At 40.6% G+C, this 26,192-nt stretch overlaps 2 protein-coding genes across 3 annotated transcripts in view; one reads left to right on the top strand and one right to left on the bottom strand.

Annotated features, from left to right (window-relative positions):
- The window catches only part of EVC (EvC ciliary complex subunit 1), a 50,350-nt gene extending 34,330 nt beyond the window's left edge, over positions 1 to 16,020 (top strand). The window contains exons 13-21 of the mRNA XM_030947119.1: positions 4,244 to 4,353; positions 4,945 to 5,155; positions 8,187 to 8,393; positions 9,126 to 9,324; positions 10,190 to 10,295; positions 12,265 to 12,391; positions 12,643 to 12,736; positions 13,908 to 14,019; positions 15,040 to 16,020. Of these exons, the coding sequence (XP_030802979.1) occupies positions 4,244 to 4,353; positions 4,945 to 5,155; positions 8,187 to 8,393; positions 9,126 to 9,324; positions 10,190 to 10,295; positions 12,265 to 12,391; positions 12,643 to 12,736; positions 13,908 to 14,019; positions 15,040 to 15,121 (1,248 nt within the window). The 3' untranslated portion in view covers positions 15,122 to 16,020. The remainder of the gene's footprint in view (positions 1 to 4,243; positions 4,354 to 4,944; positions 5,156 to 8,186; positions 8,394 to 9,125; positions 9,325 to 10,189; positions 10,296 to 12,264; positions 12,392 to 12,642; positions 12,737 to 13,907; positions 14,020 to 15,039) is intronic.
- A 5,229-nt stretch (positions 16,021 to 21,249) lies between these two features.
- The window catches only part of CRMP1 (collapsin response mediator protein 1), a 50,489-nt gene continuing 45,546 nt past the window's right edge, over positions 21,250 to 26,192 (bottom strand). For both annotated transcript variants that reach the window (XM_030947002.1, XM_030947003.1), the window contains exons 13-14: positions 23,802 to 23,967; positions 21,250 to 22,270 (exon numbers count right to left, since the gene is read on the bottom strand). In XM_030947002.1, coding sequence (XP_030802862.1) covers positions 22,179 to 22,270; positions 23,802 to 23,967 — 258 coding nt within the window. In that variant the 3' untranslated portion in view covers positions 21,250 to 22,178. The remainder of the gene's footprint in view (positions 22,271 to 23,801; positions 23,968 to 26,192) is intronic.

The following is a 26,192-nucleotide window of genomic DNA, read 5'->3' as shown; positions in this document are numbered from 1 at the left end:
GCTACTAAGTTTGTGCAGCAGCATGAGTTTGTCCCCTCCATCTCTGAGCAAAGTGAGGCTGTTCCCAAGAGCAGCAAAGCTTGGAGACGTGCCTGGTGACTTGACCCAGCGTGGAGTATGGGTGCAAGCACAAAGCCTGACCTTGCCACCTGACCTGTAGAAGTTTTGAAAAAGTTTCTGTTTTGCTGGTTTTCAACCACATGCCAGCAGCCTTAACATTCCCAGAGAATCTTTGCTGTCACGTTTCTGCCTCTCTGTGTGAGGTGTTCCTGTATTTTGGAGGTGGAAAATACCCAGCTCTGCTAGCCCATCCCAGTGAGCTGCCTAGGTGTTCTTTCCAATTAAACATGTTCCTGTTTATTCCAGCTGATCCTTTCTATCTTAATCATCTTCCTAATGGCCTTTTTGAGATGAAACACTGGTTTAGTATTTGGTCTAATTCTCAATCTTCCTTATTTATCCTTTCATCATAAATGTGTAATGATTCCCCCTCCTTTCCTCTTGTTCTCTTACTAACATGACTGAGGCACTGTTAGTGTTCAGTTTAATAACTGTGTGCTGGAGCAATTTCTGCTGTATTCTCAGTTTCCCATTGGTCGCAGGGAGGTGCAGAATTATTTTATAAATTCTATATATGGACTACCTCAAATGCAGTCTAAATGGAAAAGGGACTCATTCTTTATAAGGAACTCCTCACTAGTACAGAGCTAGGCTGTTTCTCCGTAAACAGAAGTAAAGAACAACTACAAGAAGCACTGGCATTGTTATCACTGACAGGGATAGGATATACTTTTGGATAGGATATACTGATAGCAAATGAGCTGCTATATTTTGGGTCCTTGGCTGCAATATTATATCATTTACCATTCCAACTGCAATTCAGGTATCATCTCCTGAAGGTGTTCTGTCTCTTGGTGATATATACCCTCATGCTGTTTCACTTGCCCTTCAAGAGCAACTTCTCAGTAAAGGTCAGTAAAGTAAAGCAATCAGGTCTCCAGAAATGATGGAAACCCACAGCTGAACCACAGCCAGCCTCTCATTGGAAATAAAATTACTTCTGGAAAGTAAAAGGTCGTTTTCAGACTTTCTTTGAACTGCTGAAAGAGACATTGAAGTACACAATGTGATGGATCTACAAGGCATGTGCAGAGACGTGTGAAACCCTAGGAGCTAAATCCACAGAGCTGCTAAAGGGAAATGCTGGTAACAATTATTACTTCAAGCACATCTTTGTCATCTGTCATGATGATACCTGAAGACCTGATAGACCTTAATTTGATGCTTGCAGCATGCAGTCAGAGAAGACAGTGTGCTCAGCTGTGCTCTGTGATTATCAGACTCACCTAGCCTCAGATCAGTTGAGATCTGGCTGCACAGGTATGTTTGAGGCTCTTGCCAAGAGCAGCCTGGTGGGTCTCCAGTGCCATGCTGTCTTTGGGGCTGTGCTTCTCATGCTCAGCTGCACTCTTCCTATCTGTCACTTGTTGTTGACTGTCTGCTCTCCCATCCTTGTCAGGATCCTGCTCAGGAACATGTGTTTTGGTGAGATTTTCTACATGAAGAGAGGTCAGTTAGCTGTGTCACTGTGTATTCCACAGGGAAAGCACTAGCCATGAAAGAAATACATTTTTATTTTGAAGCCAAAACAAAGTTTCTGATGTTCTCTGCACTTCCCAGGGGAGCTCATTCTGTGCTCACAGAGAAAGCCTCTCTCCTGCACAGATCACTGCTTCCCAATGAAAAAACTCATATCCAGCAGAGATGCCTAGTAGCACTCCTAATTTCTAACACTAACAATTGTGCAATTATACATTTGTGTTGGCTTTAGCACCAGATGGAAACTAAACTACAAATGAACCACTCCCCCTCCCCTACCTGTTCCAGTAAGGGAGTGGCAAAAGCAGAGAGTATGGGTTGAGATAACACTTTACTGAAAGCACAAAGCCATGGAGTAAGAAATTCACAATAACAACAGCAACATTAATAGCAAAGGTGTACAAGAAGAGAAGGTGTTTTACCCAGCAAAAAGGAGTTCACCACTGGGAAAAAACAAACAGATGGCAGATGCTCCCTGTAGGTTGTGTCCACTTGGTTCCCTAGACAAAGGTGATATGGAGACCATTCCCACTCACTACCTATGTGGCCATCAGGAACAAAGGCAGGATGGCAAGGGAACTCCCATATATTTCCCACAACCCCATCCTGAAGCAATGGAAGCCAGTGACAAATAAATCCCAAGTCAAGCTGTGCTGCTGCTCTGCTGGGCTCACTTCTGCACAGGTGTCTGTGCCGCTGTTTCTCCTGCCCCGCTGTGCTGGTCCTGCAGGTCACTGCCACTTTTCCAGCCATTCTGCCACCTCCTTTCAGCTCAGCTCAGCTCAGTTGGCCCAGCCTCAGCTCAGTTGATGTCAGTGGGGCTCCTCTCAGCTATTCTGGGGTTCAATCCCACCAGTCCTTCCTCTGTGGCAGCCTCTGCACAGGCTCTGTCAGTTCAGCCCTGCTGTTATGCTGTTATACTGAATAGTACCTCTCAGAACTTCTAGATAAAATGGTTGTTATATTTAGATACAGAAAACACACAAAATATTATCAGGATCCACTGGCCTCTCTCTCTCTGTTAAAAAAAAATGCCCAAATAGCTGTTCCAGATGTATCAGTTGTACAATTTGCTGATACTTTGTGTAATACTCAGGTATGTATCCAGTAGTTATGAGCGCTGGTGCCGCTGTCCTTTCAGCACCAAGTCCTGGAGCTGCATTCCAGAGAAAACAGGAGAGGGAGCAGGGGTGCGGTGGGGGCTGGATCTGCAGGGGCTGATGCTGACGCCCTCCTTCTGAAGAGAGGCAAAATGGTGCCCACTTCTGAAGAGTGTGCTCATTTTTATCCCAAAACCACTCCCACGTGTATGATGTGGGTGGGATAGAATAACAACTAGGATGTGCCCACACTGCACTAAGCTTCACCCCCCCCGCAGCCAAGACAACATCTGATCCTTTGCTGGACATACTGATGTCACAGACGTGTTTTATGAAAAATCCTTTCCTTAGGATTTTTTCTCCTGAGAAGCTGAGAGGCCTCAGGAACAAAATGTAAACAATGGTTATCTGCTGCTGTGGAATGCAACAGGTGGATCTGCGATTGGTCTCATGTGGTTGTTTCTAATTAATGGCCAATCATAGTCCAGCTGGCTTGGACTCTGTCCGAGACACAAGCTTTTGTTACCATTCTTTCTTTTTCTATTCTTAGCTAGCCCTCTGATGAAATCCTTTCTTCTACTCTTTTAGTATAGTTTTAATATAATATAATTCATAAAATAATAAATCAAGCCTTCTGAAACATGGAGTCAGATCCTCATCTCTTCCCTCATCCTAAGACCCCTGTGAACGTGGTCACATAGTGATCTAGTGAAACCTGCCTGTCTGCCATAATTGAAAATTTAGTCCCTCATGTTCTGAATGACACTGGAACACAAAGTGAAATTGTCAGGCATCCTGGGTGGTATATTTAATTTAGGTCTCTGAATACATCAGCAGGTAACCTACTTTTATTCATCTGTCAGTAGCCTAAATTATACTCTTCATCTTACAGTAAGAGTTGGAGCCTTGCAAATATTGCAGCTTATGACTTACTATTCCTTAAACACTGGCAACATACTAAACAGAATCACAACTCCGTATCTCCAAAAGTTTACAGTCTAATGGCAAATCTATCCAAATTCATTTAAAGATTAAATTCTTCAATCTAAATATCACTGTGAAGGAGCTGTAAACTTGCAGTCCATATACTTACCTAATCACTTAATCTCCATTTCCAATTATTAGCACTGTTTACTGTGACAGAAGTGTGATGGAAGATGATACCAGTATTTGTTCAGTGAAAATAAAAACTATATTCTCTGCTAGTGAAAAGAAATAAACAAATAAAAAGTCTACTGCTGAGAAGAGTCAATGCAGTATTTTGTGCCATATTGTTATTTTTTTCTTGTTCCTCTGTTGCTGAAACCAAAAACTCTGTAGGAAACACAGTTCAGGGTTGATCCAAACCAGTGCAAAGCTTTTCTTTTCAGTGAGTTTTGTTTAGGATTTTGATAATTGAAAAAATAGTAGAATAATTTTAATTCAACATGAATTTGTTTTTGAAAGCAAGGGATGATTTTTCTAGCAAAATAAAGAGTTGTTTCTTTATGTAGTGACTGCTGAAATCAGAGTATCTTATATTTGTAATTCTTTTCCCTGCTTAGCTCTGGATAACAGAATATGCTCTGTCTGCTGTGATGCAAAAGCACCTGTCTGAGAAACAAGAGAAGATAATTCAAGGTGTCGTGAGCAGACTAGGATGCCTCAGTGATGAGTAAGCACAGTTTCATCCATAGCACTGGGGTAAAACTTCGCTGTTGCATGCCCAGATAAAAACCTTTGTACATTACATTAGGGAAAGGAGTGTTGAGGGATTATTAGCACCTTCAGACAGAGAGGCAATTGGTCTCATTTTTTGTCAGGGTATCAAAAGCAAATTTTAAAAAATAGACATATCATGACTCCTGGAAATTAGAAAAAATAGTTTATGTGATTTGTCATTGGTGTGCTTTGTATCTGCTGTGCTTGTGAGTGGTTTCTAGTCTTGAACCAGCCTCTCTCTCCACTCCCTGTGTCACAGTGTAGCTGCATTTTCTGCAAGATAAAGTGTTTGTTCCAGCAACATGTAGATGGTTATTTAGCTATTTTATTTCTGTTTTCATTTTAATTTAACTTCAGTGTGACAGAACTAGAAGTGTAACACAGCAGTACCCATTCTTTACACCTGAGCAGCCTTCCAAGGCATGCTTTGTACAAAAAGACATTTCACAGACTGAGGAATAACTTCTCACTTTTAAGGAATGACTTTGCTGAACACAGGTGTGCAAGCAGCTTCACTGATGCATTTTTAATGGTCCTTTTACAGGTCTGTTAGCTACATCTTGCAAAAGCACCAACTTCTGCTGTGCTCAGTGCTCAGCAGGTTCACCTTGCGGAGAGCTGGACTGGCAGCCCTGGCGCGCATGCGGCTGGCCAGAAAGAAGAGCTCGCTTCAGGAGCTGAGAGAGCAGCACATCCTGCAGAAGGGATCCTCCCTGTGCCAAGATGAGGACCAGTGGCAGTTGCAGAAGGCAGTGGTAGGTACAGTGCCCAGGTGGGTTATCTCCAGAAGTCTCATATGCTGTGATATTTGGCTATTGCAGACCTAAACTACAAAAAAAAAAAAAAAGCAAAAACCAAAAACAACAACAAAAAAAATTTCAAGCTCCATGGATAAAGAAAAATATTCTCTGCCAAAAATGTGCACATTGCTGATATAGGATGTCCCTGAGTATGTCTGTTGCAGTTTGGGCAGACATTTTAATCCCTTATACTTTATTGAGTGGCCTAGCAAGCTCATTTAGCAATTTATTTATATGAAAATACTAATGCAAGAGGGATGCCATATTGCCAAAATATATAAAGGATTTCTGCAAAGCTACTGCTTCAGGGTAAGAGAACCTCCTACTAATTCTGCTGGGGATTGTAATATGCACTTGAGAAGTTTTTACTGGAGCATTAGGAGAAATTCTTACCCCTACCACACAAATCAAGTTCTTCTATACTGTCATAATTTTTCTTTTTTTTTCTCTCTCTCTGTCCATAAGAAAATCAGCATCCATCCCCAATCCTCCCCAATTATCTGGCTCCTGCAGGTCATGAAGACAAAACAAAGTTTAAGGGACTTTTAGACATGATGTTCCCATAGGTCACTTTCACGTCTGTTTGTGACTGGTTTTTAGCGTTGATCTATTAAGTGTTGTTGGTTATTTAACTATATGCATTGGATATTTATGTAGAGCAACACCACATTTCATATTTCAACTTCAGACAACCATCCCAGCATGTGTCAGTGATAGGTCTGCCCAACCCACTGCTGCTGCACATATGGCTTGAACCCATCAAACACTTTGCAGCTCTGTGCTCCATGCTGTTTCTGTGTAATTAGCTGAGAGATAAAATTCTGTACCCCTCTAATTTTGGTTTGCATCATACAGACCCTCAATCTCCACACGGAAGAGCAATAAGGAAAATCTGTGTCCTGCTGTTTTCATATTTGAAAAATGTCAACTGAAGCAGTTTCTTTTAAGTTTGAAAATCAGAAAGACTCATTAACCTTCAGAAAAAATAAAATATAAAATAATAAAATACAAATGCATATCACTGCATTCCTCTTGCTTTCTGTTACTCCCTCTCACTTAGCTCACATGGAGATGTTAATTGATGCAATCACTGCCTTCCCTAATGAAAGTGAAATATCCTCAGGTATTAGTGTTCCTATGGCATCTCTCCATTACAGCCTCTTCCAAATTCCAGCTAAAACCCATCTTACAAGGAAGTGCCTAAAAATACACTTGCTGGATTCTTGCTGCTGAAAAAGTAGAGCATAGGTGTGGAATTGGGAAAAGTCAAGAGAGAAAAAACATGTTACAAACATCCTCCAAAACTAAAAACAATCTATAAGGAGGTCAGGAAGAGGTTAATTTACAGCTATTCAACCAGATTTTTAGGTATGTTGTGTTGTTTTGCCCAAACTTAATTTTTACTCGGGCCAGTTTTATACTGGTGGACAATGTCATGTCTATCTATTGATTTCATACAGAATGTGAATGACTAATGAATCCTAGCTTGGGCATAATCACATGAAATTGGGTCTCTAAAAAAAATGAGAAACATTTGAATGACATTCCAACTTCCTCAAAAACCTCAAGAACATAAGTCTTAACTATAAATATAACATGTCAGAACATTAATAAGACTATTAATAAGCATTAATAAGAATATTTCTACAGATTAATGTTCCTTTTCTACTTGCATTTCTTATTTCCAAGAAGGCATCAAATAGGTACTATCACATCTTCCAGAATATTTTAATGTTATTTAGCCTTAACTGACTGTATAAATATAAGAAAGACATCAGCAACAGAATAGAAGGCCATCTGTGGCAGACTACTACACTTAAGGATGACAGAACAGACCATGCTGGTAAGCAGATACTGCTGTTCACTAAATAGAGCTTAGATGAAAAGTGTGCACTTTTCATGCAGAAAACTGGAGGCAGGGATGGTCCAGAGACCTCAAAGGACTTGAACTCTTCAGCCTAAAAAAATAGGTGCCTTCTGGAATGTCATAGGTTTTAAAGGTGGCATCAAATACGTGAATAGAGAACCATTTTTCACATTTCTAATGAAAGAAGAGAGCACCTAGCAAAGTTACCAGATGGCAGGTTCAAAATCAATAAATATGTGGAGAAGCTTTAGAACTCACCAGCAGAGGATGTTGTGCAAATGGTTTTCAAGTGTTGTTACACACTTTTGTGACCTGTCCCAAGGGCCATTGGTACTCCCAAGTACCAGCAAACCAAGTTGTTCTCAGGTAGACCACACAGACTGTGCAAGCATTCCTGGTGCATAACTGTCCTTGCCTTGCCCCTGTGCAGTTTATCAAGGCATCCACAATTGTCCCTTACTGGACTCAGGATCTTTCACATACAGGGGATTACATCACTTAGGAGTGACTAATAGGACAGGATGCAGTTTTACTCTATGTCAGTGTCATATTTTCTGAAAAATCCCTTTGCCCAGATTTTTCTCCTGGGAAGCTGAGAAGCCTCAGAGAGAAATGAAAACAATATTAGCTCCTTTGCTTCTCCTGTGTTTGCTGCTTTGGAATGTGCTTTGGAGATTGTTTATCCAACATGTGAATTGTTTTTACTTAATGACCAATCATGGTCCAGCTGTGTCAGACTCTGAGGAGTCAGTCACAAGTTTTTAATTAATATCTTGTTAAGCCTTCTGTAAGATCCTTTCTCTATTCTTTAGTTTAATTTTAGTATAGCTTCCTTTATATAATATAATACTATAAAATAATAAATTAGCCTTCTGAGAACATGGAGTCAGACTGGGGACCCAGCAAATACCACAGCTGTACATATCATGACAGAGGCTATGGTTCTTTTGCAATGACAAATGTGTTAAATGACTGTAAAAACTTCCTCTCTAAATTATATTATTATAATTACTAAAACTGTAACATTCTGAATGGGTGCAGGACTTTATTTCAAAGTGAAGCTGACTACAATTGTTAACATATTTAAATAGCAGTGCTGTCTTATTGTCTGATTACCAGGAGTCCCACATTCGTGAAGAGGAGGAGAAGCTTGAGGAAGAAACACAAGAAATCAATTTAGAATTTCACCAGCAGCTAGTCACAGAAATCCAAGAAGCTCTTCAGTTTCTTCAGCAGCACATGGAGCAGGTGATTGGGCAGACTCTGCTGCAGTATGCCCGAGGGGAAGCTGAAAAAAAGATTTCAGATCATGAACAGGACTTCAAGGTATGGAAATGGTCAGTAGCAGTTTTCCAAACAAAACAAGGGCTACCTTGCACACATAGAAAGCAATTTAATGTATGCATTAACCTATGCCTGGAAGTATCAGCAGAAAACCCTTAGGACCTGTGTTGAAACTGAGCATAATTTGCTAAGTATTTGCAAGCTAGCATTTATGTAGCAGTACAGTATTTGCTGCAGCAGCCAAAACAGGTTTTAAGTCAAACACTTAAAAAGGTAAAAGGTACAGGAAAAAAATTGTCACAACCCTTGATGGCAGAGAATAACAAAAAGAAGGAAAAAAATGAGATTATTATCTATTGATAAAGGGTTTTTGACTAATTAATAGTTTGCATTCTAGCAGCTTAATATTAATTAAAAGATAAATAATTAAATAAAATTAAAATTAAAACTTGCATCATAGATTAATAATTTTTCTCCAAAGTAAATATTTAGGTTTTCTGTGTAATGGAAAGTCACAGCAGAGCTACACATAGATTAGCTTGCTTTGCTGGCAGTTGGCTTGATTGTTAAAATGGGCTGTAGAGATTGAATGGATAGGGGAATGACCTCTTCCCAGATGGAGATGAGGCTGATTAGAAAGGTTTTGCTGCAATTTTTCATGTTGAAATGTTGCATGGTTTTCAGTATCTCAGTCTGCCTCATTTTTAAAGCCACATTTTAAATTCACAATTTTGTGTGCACATACCAAATTAGGTCTGGGGTTTCTTTAAACAGATCAAAACACTTTTGGGCTTGGAAATCAATTATGACTTGTACTGTGTGATACAGGAGAGACTGGTGGAATCTGCTGTTGAAAGTGTATATGGGACCAGCAATAATATCAGTAGACTGGTGCAAAACTACTACCAGCAATTAGGAAAAGTCACAGAAGAGTATGAAGGAAAAAAGCTTCAACATCTGAAATCCTTACAAGGTTCGTATGGTACTGACAACTTTAAGACGATTTTGTTTCCCAGTAAGTGTGCTTAGTGTAAGGTTAGAGGATTTGGCTTCTTCTGGCATCCCTTGGCCTAGTAAATCTGAATTTAGCCTGCCAGGCACAGTCACGAGAGTACCTCCCCTCTCACAGCCAGCCCAGCCCAGCCCAGAGTACATTCAGTAACTGCTTCCTGATGGTTCAGGTGGAAGGAAAGGTGCCTGTCAGCCCCTCTGAGTGTTCAGAAAAGGTTGGATGCTCCCCAGATGAAGGTTTTGTACCCTGATCTGTTACAAACCCATCCATCTCCCTCCTGTTTAATTCCAATAGAACGGTGCAAGGTCTTGTCTGTCAGATGTGCCCAAGCCTTGCTGCCAGGCAGGACTTCAGGGGCAGAGTCAGGAGCCTGGGCAGCAAATAAGCACTCAGTCACAGAGTGTGAGCATTTGCAAAACCAGAATAGTTTCCTGTCAGTTGAGGGACATCTTGTGAAGCTGGGCATACCCAGGAATAAGTCATCTGAGTGGAGGGTTTTCTTTATAATGCATTTTTTGTTTAGGTAATACAGTTCTTGCTTAAGGCATCAAGGTCTGTTTAGAAAATTTCTGCTTTAGATTCCATGTTAATCAGTTAGCCTAGTGGGAGAAGTCTGTAAACAGGAATTCAGTGACATTCCTATCTCAGCTAAATGATGCACAAAGTATTCTCTTTGCAGCAGATCACAGTGGCAGAGTGTGTAAGAAGTACTTGATATCCCAGGAGCTGTAACTTTGGAAAGACTACCTAGAAACAGGATTAATTTATTGTCACAACTCCAAGTTTTTAATTTTGAGCATAAAATTTTTCAAAAACATTATTTCAGCAGACGGAAATGAAAGGATCAGACTGAAGAATAAAGAGAATGAACTGGCATTGAAAGAAAAACACACCAAAGGCCTCTTACATGTGTCATCCACGGTCCACCAAAGGTTAGACCAGGCAGCAGCACTGCTGTCTATTTAAACTTTGTGAGTGGTTGCAGATCTACATGAATGTCTAGCTGAATAAATGTCTTGAGTTTGCATTTTATACTTCTCTTTGATGGAAAAGAAATACCTATTGCCAAATGATGTCTGCTCTTTGATCTCAGAGAATTACTTTCTTATTAAATAAACTTTTTGATGGTCATTAGTTACAGATTGAAGAACTATACTTAGGCAGTTTGAAAAGAGAGAATGAAATACAATGCCGAAGCATATGCCAAATTTAAAAGAAATTTAACATAAATGTGGGATGGGAACCAGTGCTGAATGTAATTCTTTACATTCCATCCTTTATACTTTGAACATCAAAAGTGTTTGTTAGTTTGCTGTGGAGAAAACATACACCATAATGAGGAGAAAATGCTTGAAGCCCAAAAAATACTCAAAGTGGAAACAAGGCTTCAGTGAATGCCTTGGAAAATCAAGATTACTTGCACTAAATTTAGAGTGGAATCCCTCAAATGTTAGTTAAATAAAAATCATATTTAATTAATTACTGATTAAATGAAAATTAAGTCCAGACAAAAAGCACTGCAATTAAAAAGGCATAAGTTGTCATAAAAAGCTCTATGGCTTGTCATGTACATGATACATTTTTGTAATCATTTTATGTCTTTACTCTTGGTTTATTATCCAGCAAAACACAACAGCTTCAATTTTGGCATTGTAAAGAGGTTAAATCTTTCTTTAGACATTGTGTTTCTTCTAAGTTGAAAGGTATCATTGCCCACTTTTTTATCCCTGCTTGAGTTAGTAAAGAAATGGATTTGTGTAATAAAAGGTTTCATAAAAGATCTGTTAGTTATTAATTATCAAATTTACCATTTATTGTGACATACAAATTCACTTTCCAGCTGTTTTCGTATTTGTTTTTTCTCCCATAATATGTTCTACTACTTTAAAGAAAATACAGTGAAATTTGCCTTCACGCAAGCAGAAGTGTGGGATTGAAGAATGTAACTATGCAGCATCTAAGCTGATACCATAATAATCCCATTTTCCTATTGCCATCATGATTTCTTTTATGGTCTAGTCCTTTGTAAATTAAAGACAAAGTTTACGTTAATTTATCCAACTCCTATAAACTCGACATTGTTTTATTGTTTTATTTCTTTTTGCCCTTGGTGCAAGGTTAGGAGTGTGAGTTCAAAAAGCAAATGTTGAAAGGTAACCTCTGTAAGCAGTGAGCATTACAGTAGCAACTTCATTAAGTGTAAATGTCAGAAACTATTTGTGTCACCTCCTTCCCTGAGGAATTTGATGGGTGATTGGCAGCATTGCTTTAAGGTAGATCAGGCAAGAAAACAGGAGAAATACAGATGCAGCAAAGTTGCAGCCATTCAGGTTGTACTGTAATAGTAATAATCTTGAACCAGGAAAGTAAAACAAGTGAAGAATACAGCAGTTAATGCTTTGAATTCCCAAGTTTTGAATTACCATGTTGCTGGCTCAGTCTGGTTCTGATGATGGCTCAGTACTGAAGAGGCCTGGATGAAATGCCTAATCCTTAGTCCCTTATTCTCACACCTGATCTTTGAACAGATCTTTGAACATTGTTTGCCTTGGCCCTTTGGCAAGCAGGCAGTAAAACTGATCCTAGAAACATACAGTGGTTTTGAGAGCAGGCTTCAGCTTTAGAGCTGAATTCCAGTTCCCAAAATCCAGGCATGGCCACTGCAAATTCCTGTAATTCCTACCTCCAAAAGAAGCTTGTGTTCTATGGACAGCCAAGGCAGGTTATTAAAATTAGTAAATCTAAAAATCTACCACAGAATTTTCTGTCCCAGCAGAAGTTGGCTGGGCCAATACTGGTAATGAGCCTTTCTCTCTACAAAACCTTCTAAACAGACTTTGACAGGATTGTATTCCTCCCTTGCACTGAACAACATCTATACATTTGCATTTCTCTGACCAGGATGGTTCTCCAGCAGAACAGGATTTTGACTCAGTTTGAACTGCGGCAGCAAATTCGTCTGGAGTGTCTGAAACAGAAGCTGCTGGGGCTGCACCACCTGGGAGCTGAGCTGGAGAATCAGCTAAGGGTAAAATGGTTCATGGATCCAAGCACTGAGTGGGGAAACATGGCACAGGTTGTAGGGGTCTCTTTGTGACTCTAGTTGAAATCAGTGCTGAGATTCATCTCTGTCTTGTAGGAACACTTCTCTGATTGTTTCCCATATTGTTTCCTGTGTTTCTGCAGTGATGTGCCTGTTTTGTTGTGCCACATGTAATAACATAACACAGAACTGAGCTGTGTTGTGTTGAGTGATTGCTGCTCTGTCCTTGCATGCAGGAGGCAGAGCAGGACTTTGTGAGTGAGTTGGCTGTGCTGACCCGAGTTCCACTGACTGTGAAGAAGAAGCCTTCCAAAAGGAGCAAACCAGCAGGTTGGTACTATCCTGAATTGTTCAGAAAAAAACCCACTTAATTCCACAAACCAGTGCAGATTTTGCAGTATAACACGTTGGAGTTTCAGGAGAGATTTTTCATCAGTGCCATTTCCCTAACTGGGATGTAGAAAAGTAATGAAACCTTTGAAGGTCACCCAGTTCTCAGCAGCACAGCCACAAACAAGTGTCACCTTTCCTCACTCCAGAGCATCCTTTAGCCTATAGCTTACATTGTGTCCACTCAGGTAAGGCCTTGCCCTGCTGAAACCAAAACATTTTTTGTGTCTTTCTCATGTCCTTTAGAAACAACTCTGTTCACCTCAGTTGCTAAATCCATGGGAGAACAGCAGAGTTGAACCACCCAGTTTTCCTTCTCCTGGCAGAATGGAAGAATTGCCTCCCACACATGTACTTAAAAGTACAATCTCACTGGATCAGGAAGCTTGATCTATTTTTATGAATTTACTGTAGTTTTGACAAATTATATTAATTCATTCTTCAAGAGGTACTTAGGGACACATTTTTAGAATAGGGGTTGTGTTTCCTAGTCCACATTTCAGATGCAGTGTACGAGTGTCATCCTTTAGCCGTGCAATCTTTCTGTCATTATCAGAATGAAACATATGGTGTTGCATTTGAAGGATGCTGAAAGGCAGGATGGGTGCCTGAAAGGGAAAAGCAGGTCACTTCCTGCACACTTTTGAAGTCTTTCTCCCCAGCTGTTGTTTCTCAGATGTGCAGAATTGTTTGCCATGGTAGGCACAGTGACTGCACAGTCAGGGCCCTCAAAGCAGTGAATTTTTAACATCATGTTCTGATTCAAATCACTCAAAAATATGAGCTGGCTTTTCTTCTGCTTGGTGGTAATAAAAGGCCATTTTCAGTTGCTTGCTAAGAAAATATGTGCTAGGGCTTTCAGCTGTTGCACCACATGGAAACTCACTTCAGTGTTCAGCAAATGTGGCAGTTCAGAGTCTGCTGTGTGAGAACTAACCAGTGGTCAAAAAGCTGTATGCTGGGTTAATGTAAAGTGAAGTGATTTCCTTGGTATAATAATAGGTATGGATGACAAGTTAGAGTGTAACTTTTTGCTTCAGTTAATCAAAACCAAACAAGCTCTACTATTTGTGATTCTTTCTTTTCTAATCCTCTGCATTTGGCAATTCAGGTGAAAAAGCAAATTCCAAAAGACAGACCTTCCAGTCACCCAAACCAGCAGAAAAAGATGATTCTCATGAAAATATTCAAGAACCCCATGGAATAACTTCTGGCTTATGCAGGTACGTTACAGACTAAATATAATGGTATGTGAAAAGCTATTTATAAAAGAATCCTTTTTTAATACAAAAACTGCAAAACTTACTTTTTAATGTGGCATGTCAATCAGACTTAAAACATAATGCCTGCACTAGCTGAGCTTCCTTAATATTTACTTTCCACATGTACTTAAGCTTTTTTACCTTATGATCTTTTTTGAACTTAGGAAATTCATCTGTATTTTCTTGTCTGTACTGCTATGTATTTTATAAATAGCTTTGATCAAAGGTAGAGAAATGAGAAATACTGTTTCCAAATTTCCTTTATTTAGTTTTATTTAAACCTTAGTCACAGACAGCATAAATCAGCAGAGACAAGTGAATTCAATGGAACTAGGCTGAAATGTAGCAACCAAAATATGGTCTGTGGTATTTAGGCTTTCAACTTCCACCTTTATTTCAGGAACAAAGGCAAGCTCCAGTCTTTGGCTGATGAGGGTAGCAGCTCTAACAATGATTTTCTTGATAGATGTTTCAGTTGGCTTGTGCTGGGCTGCTAACTGGAGGAGAAGTGGCTACAAACCTGAAAGATGCCAGCTGATTAGCACGGGCAGATCAAACCAGCCAGCTGGTTGCTGCGGCTTGATATATTGAGCAGAGAAAATCCTGCTGACAGGCAAAGCAAACAGTTGGTTCTCAGGAGCCAGAGGCCTTTGGGGAAAAGTATTTATCCCCTGAGTGACCTCAGCCTGGGACTGACTTCAGGAGATGGCTCCTTTCCCTGATGGCATCAGCCCTTTTCACACACTGCTTTCCCACAGCCGACCAGGGATGCGTGTGCAGGGAGCAGGGACCCAACAAAGGAACGTTTATGGGTTTGCAACTTTGTGTTGGCAGCCCCAGCAGAGGCAGTGAAACCAGTGACTGCAGAAGTTATGTAGCAAGAGCCTTTCTTTTACCAAAATTAATTTAGTTTAGGAGAGAAGTAGAGTGTTTAAAAAACTGTCTGCAATTTTGTTTTCTTTTTCTTACTTATTCTTTCAGAGAGATGCCGCAGAGTTCACACGAAGGGGAGACTGAACCAAGGAAAAACTCAAAGATGTTAAAAAAGAAAGGCAGCAGGTAGTAAAAGCTTTTGTCTGAGCTGTCTGAACACAGTGTACCAAGGCATCCTTCTGGGGAATCTCAGCAGCTATAGGTACTTACTGAGCTGCTTTGCTGAGGAACAACGAAGAAAATCAATAATAACTCATAAATCTTTTTTAGCTGCAGACCAAGAATCAATCCCAGCTTCCTCTAGCTGTTAATAAAACATTCCCTCTTGGTTTTGGTAAGGGGGAACAAGGAAATCTTTAATACAAGTTCTCTGAGACTGCTTGGGTAATGTGCTGGGGAGACAGTTTTAGATTTGGAATAAACCTGAGGATTGTGCACCTGTAGGAGAGCAGGTGCACACTGGGCCCAGGTCAGTGTGTCTCAGTAAGGTTTCATCACAAGAGTGATGTACTGTTTACTTTTGAGCCTGAGATGTGGTACACAGTAGCGTTCTTTCTTGTGAATGCTACTTTGATCTAAGGAAAGGAGATAAAAATGTAGAGAATATGTAAACAGGCTTCAGACGGTACTGAGAGATCAAAAGATGACATTTGGTCTCTCTTTTGTTATATTTTTGTGCTTCCAGTCCTATGTATGCTTTTTAAAATTTGTACAAAGATGTTTATATATCTACTTCTCTGCCTTTGTCTAAGAATTCAAATTGTTACTTTTAAAGAAAACGAGAGAAAACTGATTTACTCTTTCACTTTTTATGCTTCAGTTTCTAGTCTTCTTCCTTAAGTGCACCCTTTTGTTTCCAGTGTACTTTGTTATGCTCATTACATTTCCTATGGGAAATTCTTGTTATGCAAAGCAGTTACTTCTTACTGGCTGTACAGAGCACCTGTGTTGTGTAATAAATTGCCCCATTTAAGCAATCCTACAGCTTTCATGAAGTGGGAGTATTCTGCCTTTTCAAAAATAAACATATATTTTGCTAATGAAAAGGTTGTCCTTTGGTGGAAGATGGAAAGTTCTACATCAGTTACAGAGTTTGCCTCAGACAAAAGTGCTGCTGTACAAACGAGTTCACCAGGCCAGTTACACACGTGTGTTAAATGGTTAATTTTCATCTCAGCTGTAAAAAAAAATTCTAAATTGTACCCTTTCAAGCATTTGATTCTGGTATTTCAGCACTTCAGTTCTATGGTATCTCTCTGCCTTTCCAGTCTGGGCATTTTAACATTTTAGTTGCTGCTTGTTCTTTTTCGTTTGGTATTTTTTGGGTGGGGTTTTTTGGAGGGGGAGAGGGTTTTTTGTGGTTTGTTGGGTTTTTTTTTTTGGTAACAGAATCAATGTATTCATGTAGGATTGCACATGTTTCACTCTGCAGGGCTCTCTGTACACAGGGCACAGGGAGCTGTTACCATTAGAGCAGATGATGCTCCAAGCCCCTCGGGACAGCAATAGCTCCTGCCACACTCAGGGTGCAGCAGAATCACCCGAGAGGGTTTCTGATTACCCAGGTGGGGTCTACCCTGGGCTGTGCCTTGGCCAGCCCGGCTGGAAATGGCTTTTTCCTCTGAATTAGGAACGGGGATTGTCCCAAAAGCAGGGCAGCAGTGCCCTCTCCCGGGCAGCCCGCGGTGGCCACAGCCCCTCGCAGGTGGAGCAGGCGGGCACGGAGCTCTGGGAGGGAGCCAGGGGGTCCCTGTGCTCGGTGCCATCCCTGCCAGTCCCCAGGGGTGTCCCTGTGCTCGATGCCATCCCTGCCAGTCCCAGGGGTGTCCTTGTGCTCGTTGCCATCCCTGCCAGTCCCCAGAGAGGGTCCCTGTGCTCGGCGCCATCCCTGCCAGTCCCCCAGGTCCAGGTGCAGGCACCTCTCAATTTTCCACCTGCCTGACTTTCCTGGGATGGAGTTTCTGCAGACCTTTCTTTTCTCCCACAGTCACATTGGCAGTCTCCTGTTAAAACACTCGCTGGTCCTGTCCCTGTTAGTGACTTCAGTCCCCTTGAGTTTCCCTGTGGATACACCAAGCCCAATGTCATGTGCAGGTGGGAATAGTGTGACACTTTCCACGACTGTCTGCCAGTGAGGCAGATATTGAACAAGAAGGGTTTAACTGGACCAAGAAACAAGTGCAGAAAATGCCAAACAAAACTCAGAGCAGATGCTTTGCCGTTAATATTGTTGAACTTTTATGTTATGTTAGAGAATCGTAGACTTGGGGAAAATGGGATACCTAGGCACCAGTCACAGCTCAAAACACTCAGTTTATAGTGTAAATCTATGGAAAACCCTCTCTTTATTCTGGAAGGGATAACATGGAGGTTTGACATGCTTTACAGGTACATATCAAAAACACTGCAGAAATTTAGTGGAAATGTCATGCCTTTTTCCTCCTATTTTTAAACATGGAGGGTAACATTATTCCATCTCCCATGTACCCCTCTCCCAACAGCCCTGACTGCCACCACTGAAATTTATCTGGAAAGTTTATGGAAAGTTCATCATAACCATGATGAAAAACTATCCTAAAGTCAGTTTGTTTAGCTGAGATTATTTTTTTTTGCCAATAGTAGATGAACAAGGATTGGTAGCTTCGTAGTCAGAGGGAAGGTAATATGGAACAGGTGCATTCAGACATCCCTGATTTTTTAAGGGAGGTGAAAACTCAGATGCAAGCACTGAATTCATGGACACTTCCTGACCCAAAACATAAAAAATGCAAAATCCAGTGTTCTATTGAGCCTGAAATAAAAACACACTTTTTTTTTTGTGCCTAGAGCGTCTTGACAATTAAACAGGATTAAGAAAAAACTTGAATTAAATCACTGTTACTCCAGACTGATGTTCTAATTATGCACTGTCTCTATTGTGCAGATTTGTGATACTTATAATATTTAAATTTTTTTTAAATGTAACACCTACATTGTTATTAGTTACATTATATATTTAAATACACTGATAGATGAGTATCTCTGTAGAGACTTTTTACCCTAAAAAGTTTTCCTTTGACAAACGTTCATATCAAGAAGATGGAATCGTGGCAAACCAGTGAATTCTGCTTGCCACTCCCTTGGGTCTGTCAGGCTGTTGCCATGTGAGGTCTTTGAGAACCATGCTAGATCTAAATGGCAAGAATTAGCTGGTGCCAAGAGGACTAGGTCAACACTTTGCCATTGTGCATTAAGCTGTGCATTTCCTGGCTCCAGAAAGACATTAATGGCAGGATTTCAAATGGGTTTAAACACACCTTGACAAATTCATGGCAGACAAATTCACTGAGAGCTACAGGTACAATGATGCTGCTGCTGCTTCTCAAGAAATTACAGAGCACTGGAAATGAAGCAGACACTCAGAGGAGGATTAGCATTGTATGCTTGCTCTTCTGACCTCCTTCAAGCTTGTGGTTTTGGCTACTGGAACTCAGAGCAGATGGTCATCTGACCTGGTCTAGTCTGAGATCTTAGTTCTTGAGGACAAAGACCAGTATATTGCCAAGAGAAGCACTTAAAGGCTGGGACAGCTGTCAGTTTTGGTACAGTCTTAGCATCATAATTAGCAGGCTTTGCTATAAACACTGCATTGCTCTGGTAGCAGACAAACTGTAGCACAAGATTAACTGGTCCAAAATACCCTCAGAAATCAATCTGTGGATCCAGCCTTCCCTTCCACATCACTTGATTAACAAAGATTGTTCCCAGGCTGGTCACAGGGACTCATTTTAAGCTGACCATTGCAAACAGCAATAGGGAAGAGCAGCTTTACATCATTAGAGCTACATCAGGTATTGAAAGGTCATAGCCTGCTGCAGATCTTATAAGTTTGACCATTCAGAAAGCCTGAAAGGTCTGCACTGCTTCCAGCTGTGGTTGAGATAACAACACCTCCTCACCAAGTTCACAACATCTCCCAGCCTGGTGTTCTGCAAGGGAGCAAACACAAGTGCAGTTTCCTATTTTTCAGCATGCACTCAGGAGCACCACCTAATCCATGTTTTATTTTCTTAAGGACAGGTGAGTGATGTAGGGGCAGGGACATTGCTATGAAATAGACTCCAGGTGGTAAGAGAAGCACCCCTTGCCTTGTTTTCCATCCATGGGGAATGGCACATGCCATCTCTCTGGTGGAATCAAAGGAACCATCCATGTGAGGGCTACTCCACCTCAGCTGGTGAGGTGCAGCTCAGGATCCACGGCTTCCTGCAGGTTGCCCCTCAGCAGTGCCATGGCAGGAGCAGCCAGGCTGCAGGGATTAGGCTACTTCTTCTTGGAGACATCACAGAGAGCCACATTGACCTGACAGGCACAGTCTTGTTCACAGAGGAGCACTGAACCATGAAATGCCTCTCAAAACACCCACACGTGTTTATTCACAGACACTTCACAGTGAAAAATAAATGCATGTTACCAGTAAATCTTTGACCAGCTTGTAGGCAAAGGGCTTTTGGTTTAAGATGCTGTTAAGTGGGCAGGAAAAGTGGAATCTCAACATGAGTTACACAAAGATCATTTCTGCTACCTCAATTGTGACAAGCCTCATACATTGAGTGGATTTTTTATTTGGAGGTGAGCAACCATTGCTACTTGCACAAAAACATGCAAGAAATACAACAGGGAAATTGTAACCAGCAGCTTGGAAATTTTCACGCTGTCAAATTTGCCACATAGCTTCACAAAGCAGCTGTATTTCTACTGTCAGGGTTACATCACCACAACTGCTGCTGGCTGTCAACACTCACAGCAAATGGGTTGGAATAGGACAAGGCAGGTGGAGACTTGGCATTTCAGGATTGCCTTACCTGCTAGGCTGTAGGTTATTCCAGGGCACACTGTCCTCAGGCTTCTCTGCTGGTGTTATTTTACGTCCTCTAAAAAACCTGAACTGCCAAATGAGCAATTTATTTCAATTCATATCATATAAAATATCTGAACCACCAAATGAGCAAGGAAGCCTGAGGATGAGGGCATGCTCCAAGCAATATGAAATGCAAATTTGAATTCTTAGCAGAAAGGATTGGTCATGAAAAGCTTTATTTTCCTTTTTTTGGGAGCAAGCAATTCAGTTCACTGCAGACTGAATTGCAGTGTTTCTGCACTGGTTCAGCTCAAAGCCAAAGGAAAAGTTGGCTCTTCAGACCAGCTCTGCTGCCAGGTTTCAGACCAAGCTGACCAAAATGGATTTTTCCAGGGTAGCAGTTCCTTTCCCAGGCAAGCTGGAGGTGACAGTGTACCAGTTTCAGAATGACAGGTTTCAGGTGGGCTACTTCCCAAAACTGCTATGGCTCACGTGCACTTGGCATGCCCCACAGGAGCTGTGCCAACCCAAGTGACTGATGCAGGGGTGGAATGGATGGGTGCAGCACAGCTGGTAAAACCACTCCAGTAGCACCCCACTGCTGCGAGACTGTTCCTGCTGCAGCTTTGTAGTGTGGATAAAGGCAAAGTAGCACAAGAGGAGGGGTGTGTCGACCTGCTAATCTCACAGCACCCCACTTCACTGCAGCCCACACCTCCCACAGCATCTGTAACACCATTACACAAGCAAAAAGTGACAGGAAACAAGGTTTCTTTAAATAATTTGTGAGAGAGTCAGAAAGACAAGGAGAAATACTTCCTTCACTCTCAGAGAATTGAAGTCCACTTCTCTCACCTTACCTGCAGCATGTTCTTTTCCTGCCATGCCTGGACACAGCTCAGTCAGTAGAGAAAACCACAATGAAGTCAAATATAGCTTAGGTCAAAGTGCAGCACTGGGTGCTGGTTCTGTACTACAGATGAAGATGACAGCGGTGAATTACCCCTTTTTAGGCAAGTAAGATGTAGATCTAAGGTCTTTGGCAGAAAGTTACTTTGTGTCTCATTTTGGCAAAATTGAGGCAGCTGCAATCATAGAATCACAGACTTGTTAAGTCTCATTAAGTCTTTCTCTTGGAAAAGAACTCTTAAGATTGAATCCAACCATTAGTAAGTACATTTTAGTCAATAGTAAGTACAATTTTTAGCAAATACATTTTTACTGTGAGCACTGTTTAATAAGACCTACTATATCATGCTATAATAGTATGCATTTGCACACCTATACACCTCTCAACACTTGTGATTTAAGGAGGTTCCTTCTATTGCATGATGTCAACCTGAAAGACAATTTCTCTTGAGTTCCTCCATTCCAAATTTTCAGTCATTGAGCCACAGCACAGAGCAAGACGCTTACCCATCAATTAATTTCCTTTATTTCACAAGCTTTGAATTCAGAAATTGAACCACGACTAGTAGATCTTGATACGGTAGAGTAAGTAAAAATGCGTGTGATTACAAAGGAAAAAATTTGTACAAAAAACTTTAAAAATCTGACAGCAACTTGGATTATCTGTAAGTACCAAAAATCTCATGCAGAAGGAGAGCACTACTGCCCAGGTGGAGAAATCCCTGCAGGGGTGGCAATGGCATTGGTATGTAAAACTGATGGCTCTGTCTAAAATGGAAACAAGAAGGACACAGACTTGGAATGTACCGAGTGGGAACAGACAGGTGCTACAGAGACCATTTGTCATTACGTGTCCCAGTGAGTTTCTGTGTCTTGAGAGAAGTGCTTCTTGGGTTTATAATAAATTAAAAGATTAAACAGAAGCTGCCTATACTACTCTACTGCTTACTTTCCAGATGGCCATTTTCTTCCTTCATTAGTGTTTTTGGTGGTGTTTCTCAAATACAGACATTAATCTTGGCATTGTGTCTAGTCAGTTGTTGGCAATGTGTTCTAAAGGGACTCACTCACAGAATGCAACTTGCATAAATAACTCAGTAACATGCATTAACTACTCTAAAACAGCAAAAGGGTGCAAAGGAACCATCATTCAGTTACGAGACAAAGCTAAAACCTGTAGTCACTAAAGGGGCAATGGAAGCACCATGCTTTAAGGTGACTATGGCATGAAAGCACAATTGTGAGGCAAGTAGTTCCAAGCAAACACACCACACTATTATCACCTCTTTCTATACAAAAAAAAAAAAAAAAAAAAAAAAAGACATTTCATTTTTTATTTCCGTTAGTACCAAATAAAACTGTGGGCTCGATAACACTGAAGGGAACGGACATTATTCCCATGATCCTTCATCCTTGTGTTTCTGTCCATCAGCATTTCTCAGCCAAGACTGGTAATATTGGAGCGCCCACCAGGAGGTGCCACGATGCGGTGGCCAGTACGACGTGGGTTGTTGTCATCAATCTGAGCTCCTGCAACAACAGAGAATGAGGAAACAAAGCTATGAAAGGGATTAAAACATCACTAGTGAGGTTTTACCTGGCTATGCTTCCCTCACACCACCATCAGCTAGTTTCTCTTGAGCCTGACTGAAGTGCTGAAGAGACCTTCAAGGCACATTTCTCTCTTCAATGAGAAGTGGGTGATTATATGCTTAGGATCAGACTCATGCTCACCTTACACGGAGAATTGTTTTCCACTGACTTGAAGGGACTTTTCAAAGCTGCCTCACTGACTTGGAACACATGTCCCTACCGAGTCCAACTGGGACAACAGTTCAGTAAATCTGATGTTAGCAATCATAAATCCATGAGGAAATGAGCACCAAGCTGATGTAAACTTCATACTGCATTTTAAATGCTGAAATGTTAAGCCTTAGTGGACAACAAGCTTTCTGACAGGCTAAATATTGCCTGATCACACTCAGTTTCCTAAAGGCAATGTAATAAATGTGTGGGATCATTTAAAATGTTACCTTAGTCTCTAATTCTGCTTAATTTTATGTTCGCATCATCCAGATCAAATTTGTACCACTAGGTGCCTTGGTAGGACCCAGATCCAGCAGTGCACTGTGAAACCACAGCTTCAGATGCTTATGAAAATCCCAATTATTGGTTATTACTAAGATGTGAACTTCCTAAGCACTTTTTTTGTTTTGTATAACTTCATATATATCTGCATATGCTCACCATGGCCCCAAGTGTATGGACAAAAATATACTTCACCTCATTAGAAGGGTTTTTTAAATATTTGCTCTCCTAGGACATTCTTACACAAGTTTCATTTAGTTTCTGAAAAGAGAATCTGTAAAGTAGGAAAACTCCATCATCAGCTCCCACAAGGGGAAAATCCAATGACTTTCACAACATCATATGAATGTATTATTCACCACTGGGGCTGTAGACTTTTGAAGAATAAGGATTTGACACACTTCTAATTGTCTTCAGACAATTATTTCCAGCAACCCCAAAGGATGATTTTCCAGTCTGTTTCCTATGCACCATGGAAAATGTTTTGGGCACCAAGAGCAGAGGATAAGAAATACTCCAATCTGCTTATGAACAGCTTCTGCACATGGTTTATGACCACTGACAAGGACAGTTGAAGTTTCCATGTCTAGCTGATGCTGGTGATGCAGCCTGTGAGATGTCTGAGACTCACAGGTTGCACCAGACCCAAGTCCCATCAGCTGTGCACACCACCAAGGGGCTTCAGTCATACCAGAGAATTCAGCTAATTGCAATGGGCCAGGTAAATAATTGTGAAAGATTGACACAGAGAAAATTTCAGATTTAAAACATTTTGAGTATTTGGCAATATGTAAAATATCGCTAGGCAATGAATGAGTAAAAACATGTATATACTTATATATATATAAGTATATGAATGTATATGACTAAATACAGTCCTTTTATATTTGACTAAAGAATTATAATTGAAATTCATCACCAGTAATCCATACTTACAGCTTTAAAAGGTTTCTCATTAGTCAGGCTGACTAACCTGATAAGCTGAAATTGGATTGATGGAGGTTTCTGATTGGTGGGGGCTGGTTTTTGGCAGGGGAGGATTTAGTTGAGGGTGCAGGAGTTGCATATTTTGGCGTAGCTGGGATTTCATACACAGGTCCATCATACATTCCTCTGGAGACTCCTTGCAGTCCTCCCACCTAAAACAAGAGAAGAGTAAAAATGCAGACACTGAATGCTCAGATAATGCTGCCTAGCGATCCTGCAGGAAGAGAGCAGTGAGCACAGAGCTACATTCTATACTGACTGAATTAACAATGCATCTATACTTTATATATAAAGCAAAGTGCAGTCTGCTTTATATATAAAGGAAATTTTAGCTTGCTTCCTCCATTTATATATATATATAAATGAAAAAAGAGTTTCTTATCAAGCTTCCTTCACAATCAAAGGGGAGAAGTGGAATTCAAAAGAACAGGTGTGACCTGTTTATTTTACATAAGATCAGCCACAATCACCTCTTCTCTCTCCATTCAGCTGCCGAGTCACTCTTGGGCTGTAGCACAGCTGATACCCACTATACCAACTGCAGCAACTTCTCTCCCACCTGTGTTTCCTCTGCTCCTCCCCTTCGTAGGTCTCGTTCTCTTTATTAGAACTCATTGAAAAGGAGTGGTAATTTTTAAATTAAATTTCAAAAGTTTCTGTTTCCCATCATAACTAGAAAAGCAATTATACACTGGACTGTGGCAGGGGATCTATCTTACAATATTTATCACTAAGGTATCTGACAGTTGAGCTCTGATTTCAGTTTGAGGTCTCTAGATTTTTTTCCCTGTATGCTTCTTACAAGGAATATTAGAAAAGACAATCAAAAAAAACTTCACTGGCCTTAAAATCATAGGAATCTAGGAAAGAATATTTTAATAAGAACAGTTGCACTTTTCAGAAAGAGCCTGAAGCCATTGAATTCAGAATGCAAAGCTCACCAAAGAGATCAGAAATCTGTGTCTTACAAGATCATAGTTTCAGAGAATTTCCCCCAACAGGTTAAAAGTGAAATTAAAATACTGTATGGAAAGACATTATTCACAGGGGTTTGATCCAGCTCTCTAAGCAATCAGTGCATTTTCCTTGCTTTTGAGGACAGGGACATCAGGCTCAGAAGAGCCACTGTCTTGCAGGCTGAGCCAAAACTAATGCCCAGAAGAGAGCAGTTGCCAATCACAGCAATGAATCCATCTTCCAGGGACCCCCAAAGGCATGAATTTATACTGCTATCCCCGCTCCAGGGATAAGTTTATACTGCCAAGCTGTGCCAGTTCAGTTTTGCAGTCCCTTGCTTGACAAGTTTTTATATATTCCTCTGTTGTGCACGGATGTGTTCATACAGCAGCTGATAAAACCATCAATTGGTTTTCTGAATATTTCCAGGGAATAAAATTTTAAAGTGGGAAAAAAAATTTGGGCATGAATCTGCTGTCCCTCTTGGCAGGCAGCAGAGGGAGCTGCAGGAGCAAATATATCAGTCCCTTTGTCTGTAGATCTTGCCCATGGATCAAAGGTCTCCCAAAATCCAGGCCTACTTGCAAGACACAGGTTACTTAGCCCAGGTAATTTTGTTCAAACTCCCGCTCCAACAAACTAATCTCTGATACTTGTTTCTAAAGTGCTGTTTTCACTATTTTGATAGTTTTGTCATTAATTTATGTCACACTCCCAGGCACTGAAGCCTTAAGCAGTGAGTGTGAAGAGAAGGCCTGTATCATCTACATGGATAATGTAAAAAAAATGCAACACTTATTGGTCTTTTGCAAAATTTTTGCAGGTGCATTTGCTTTTTACAATGCCTATTCTTCTAAGAAGCGCAAGCCCTTCTTCTGCAGCTTGATAGAATTTGTATAATAAATAATGAAAGATCAAAGCTATCAACCTGCTTGTAGGCTTAATTTCAGCTGCCCGTATCACAGCCTATGCTATATGCTTGGCTGAAGAAAATATGAGGTTTAGTCAATTTTTCTCATTACCTGTGCTCACAGTGACTTTCCTGCTCAGTGACAAGAAGCAATTTCCAAACTCCAAACTGATGTCCAGCCAATTGGTTTTCAACAGATAAACACTGATATAATTCAAAACCAGAGGTGACACAAAGATGAAATCTTGGTCATTTCCCAAGCTTTTTTATTAAACAAAAGAGAAAAGTTTTCTGAGCCCTTAATGCTGCTAATATACAGCTCAGCAAATGCACTAACAATAGTTCAGAAATGCCCAATATAATGAGAATCTCTGGCTGACATGCTTTTCTTCTCTGCAGTGTAGCAGTTCAGTATGCAATTTAAAATTCTGCTTTTACTCTGCCTAACCCTCTCTCACACAAATCTTTCTCTTTTCCTGAATTTTTAACTGAAAGTAAATTGTATCACTA

The sequence above is a fragment of the Camarhynchus parvulus genome, chromosome 4 (genome assembly GCF_901933205.1).
Source record: "Camarhynchus parvulus chromosome 4, STF_HiC, whole genome shotgun sequence".
NCBI classification, from domain to species: domain Eukaryota; kingdom Metazoa; phylum Chordata; class Aves; order Passeriformes; family Thraupidae; genus Camarhynchus; species Camarhynchus parvulus.
Note: the sequence above shows the minus strand (reverse complement) of the source record. Positions and strands in the feature narration are given on the sequence as shown.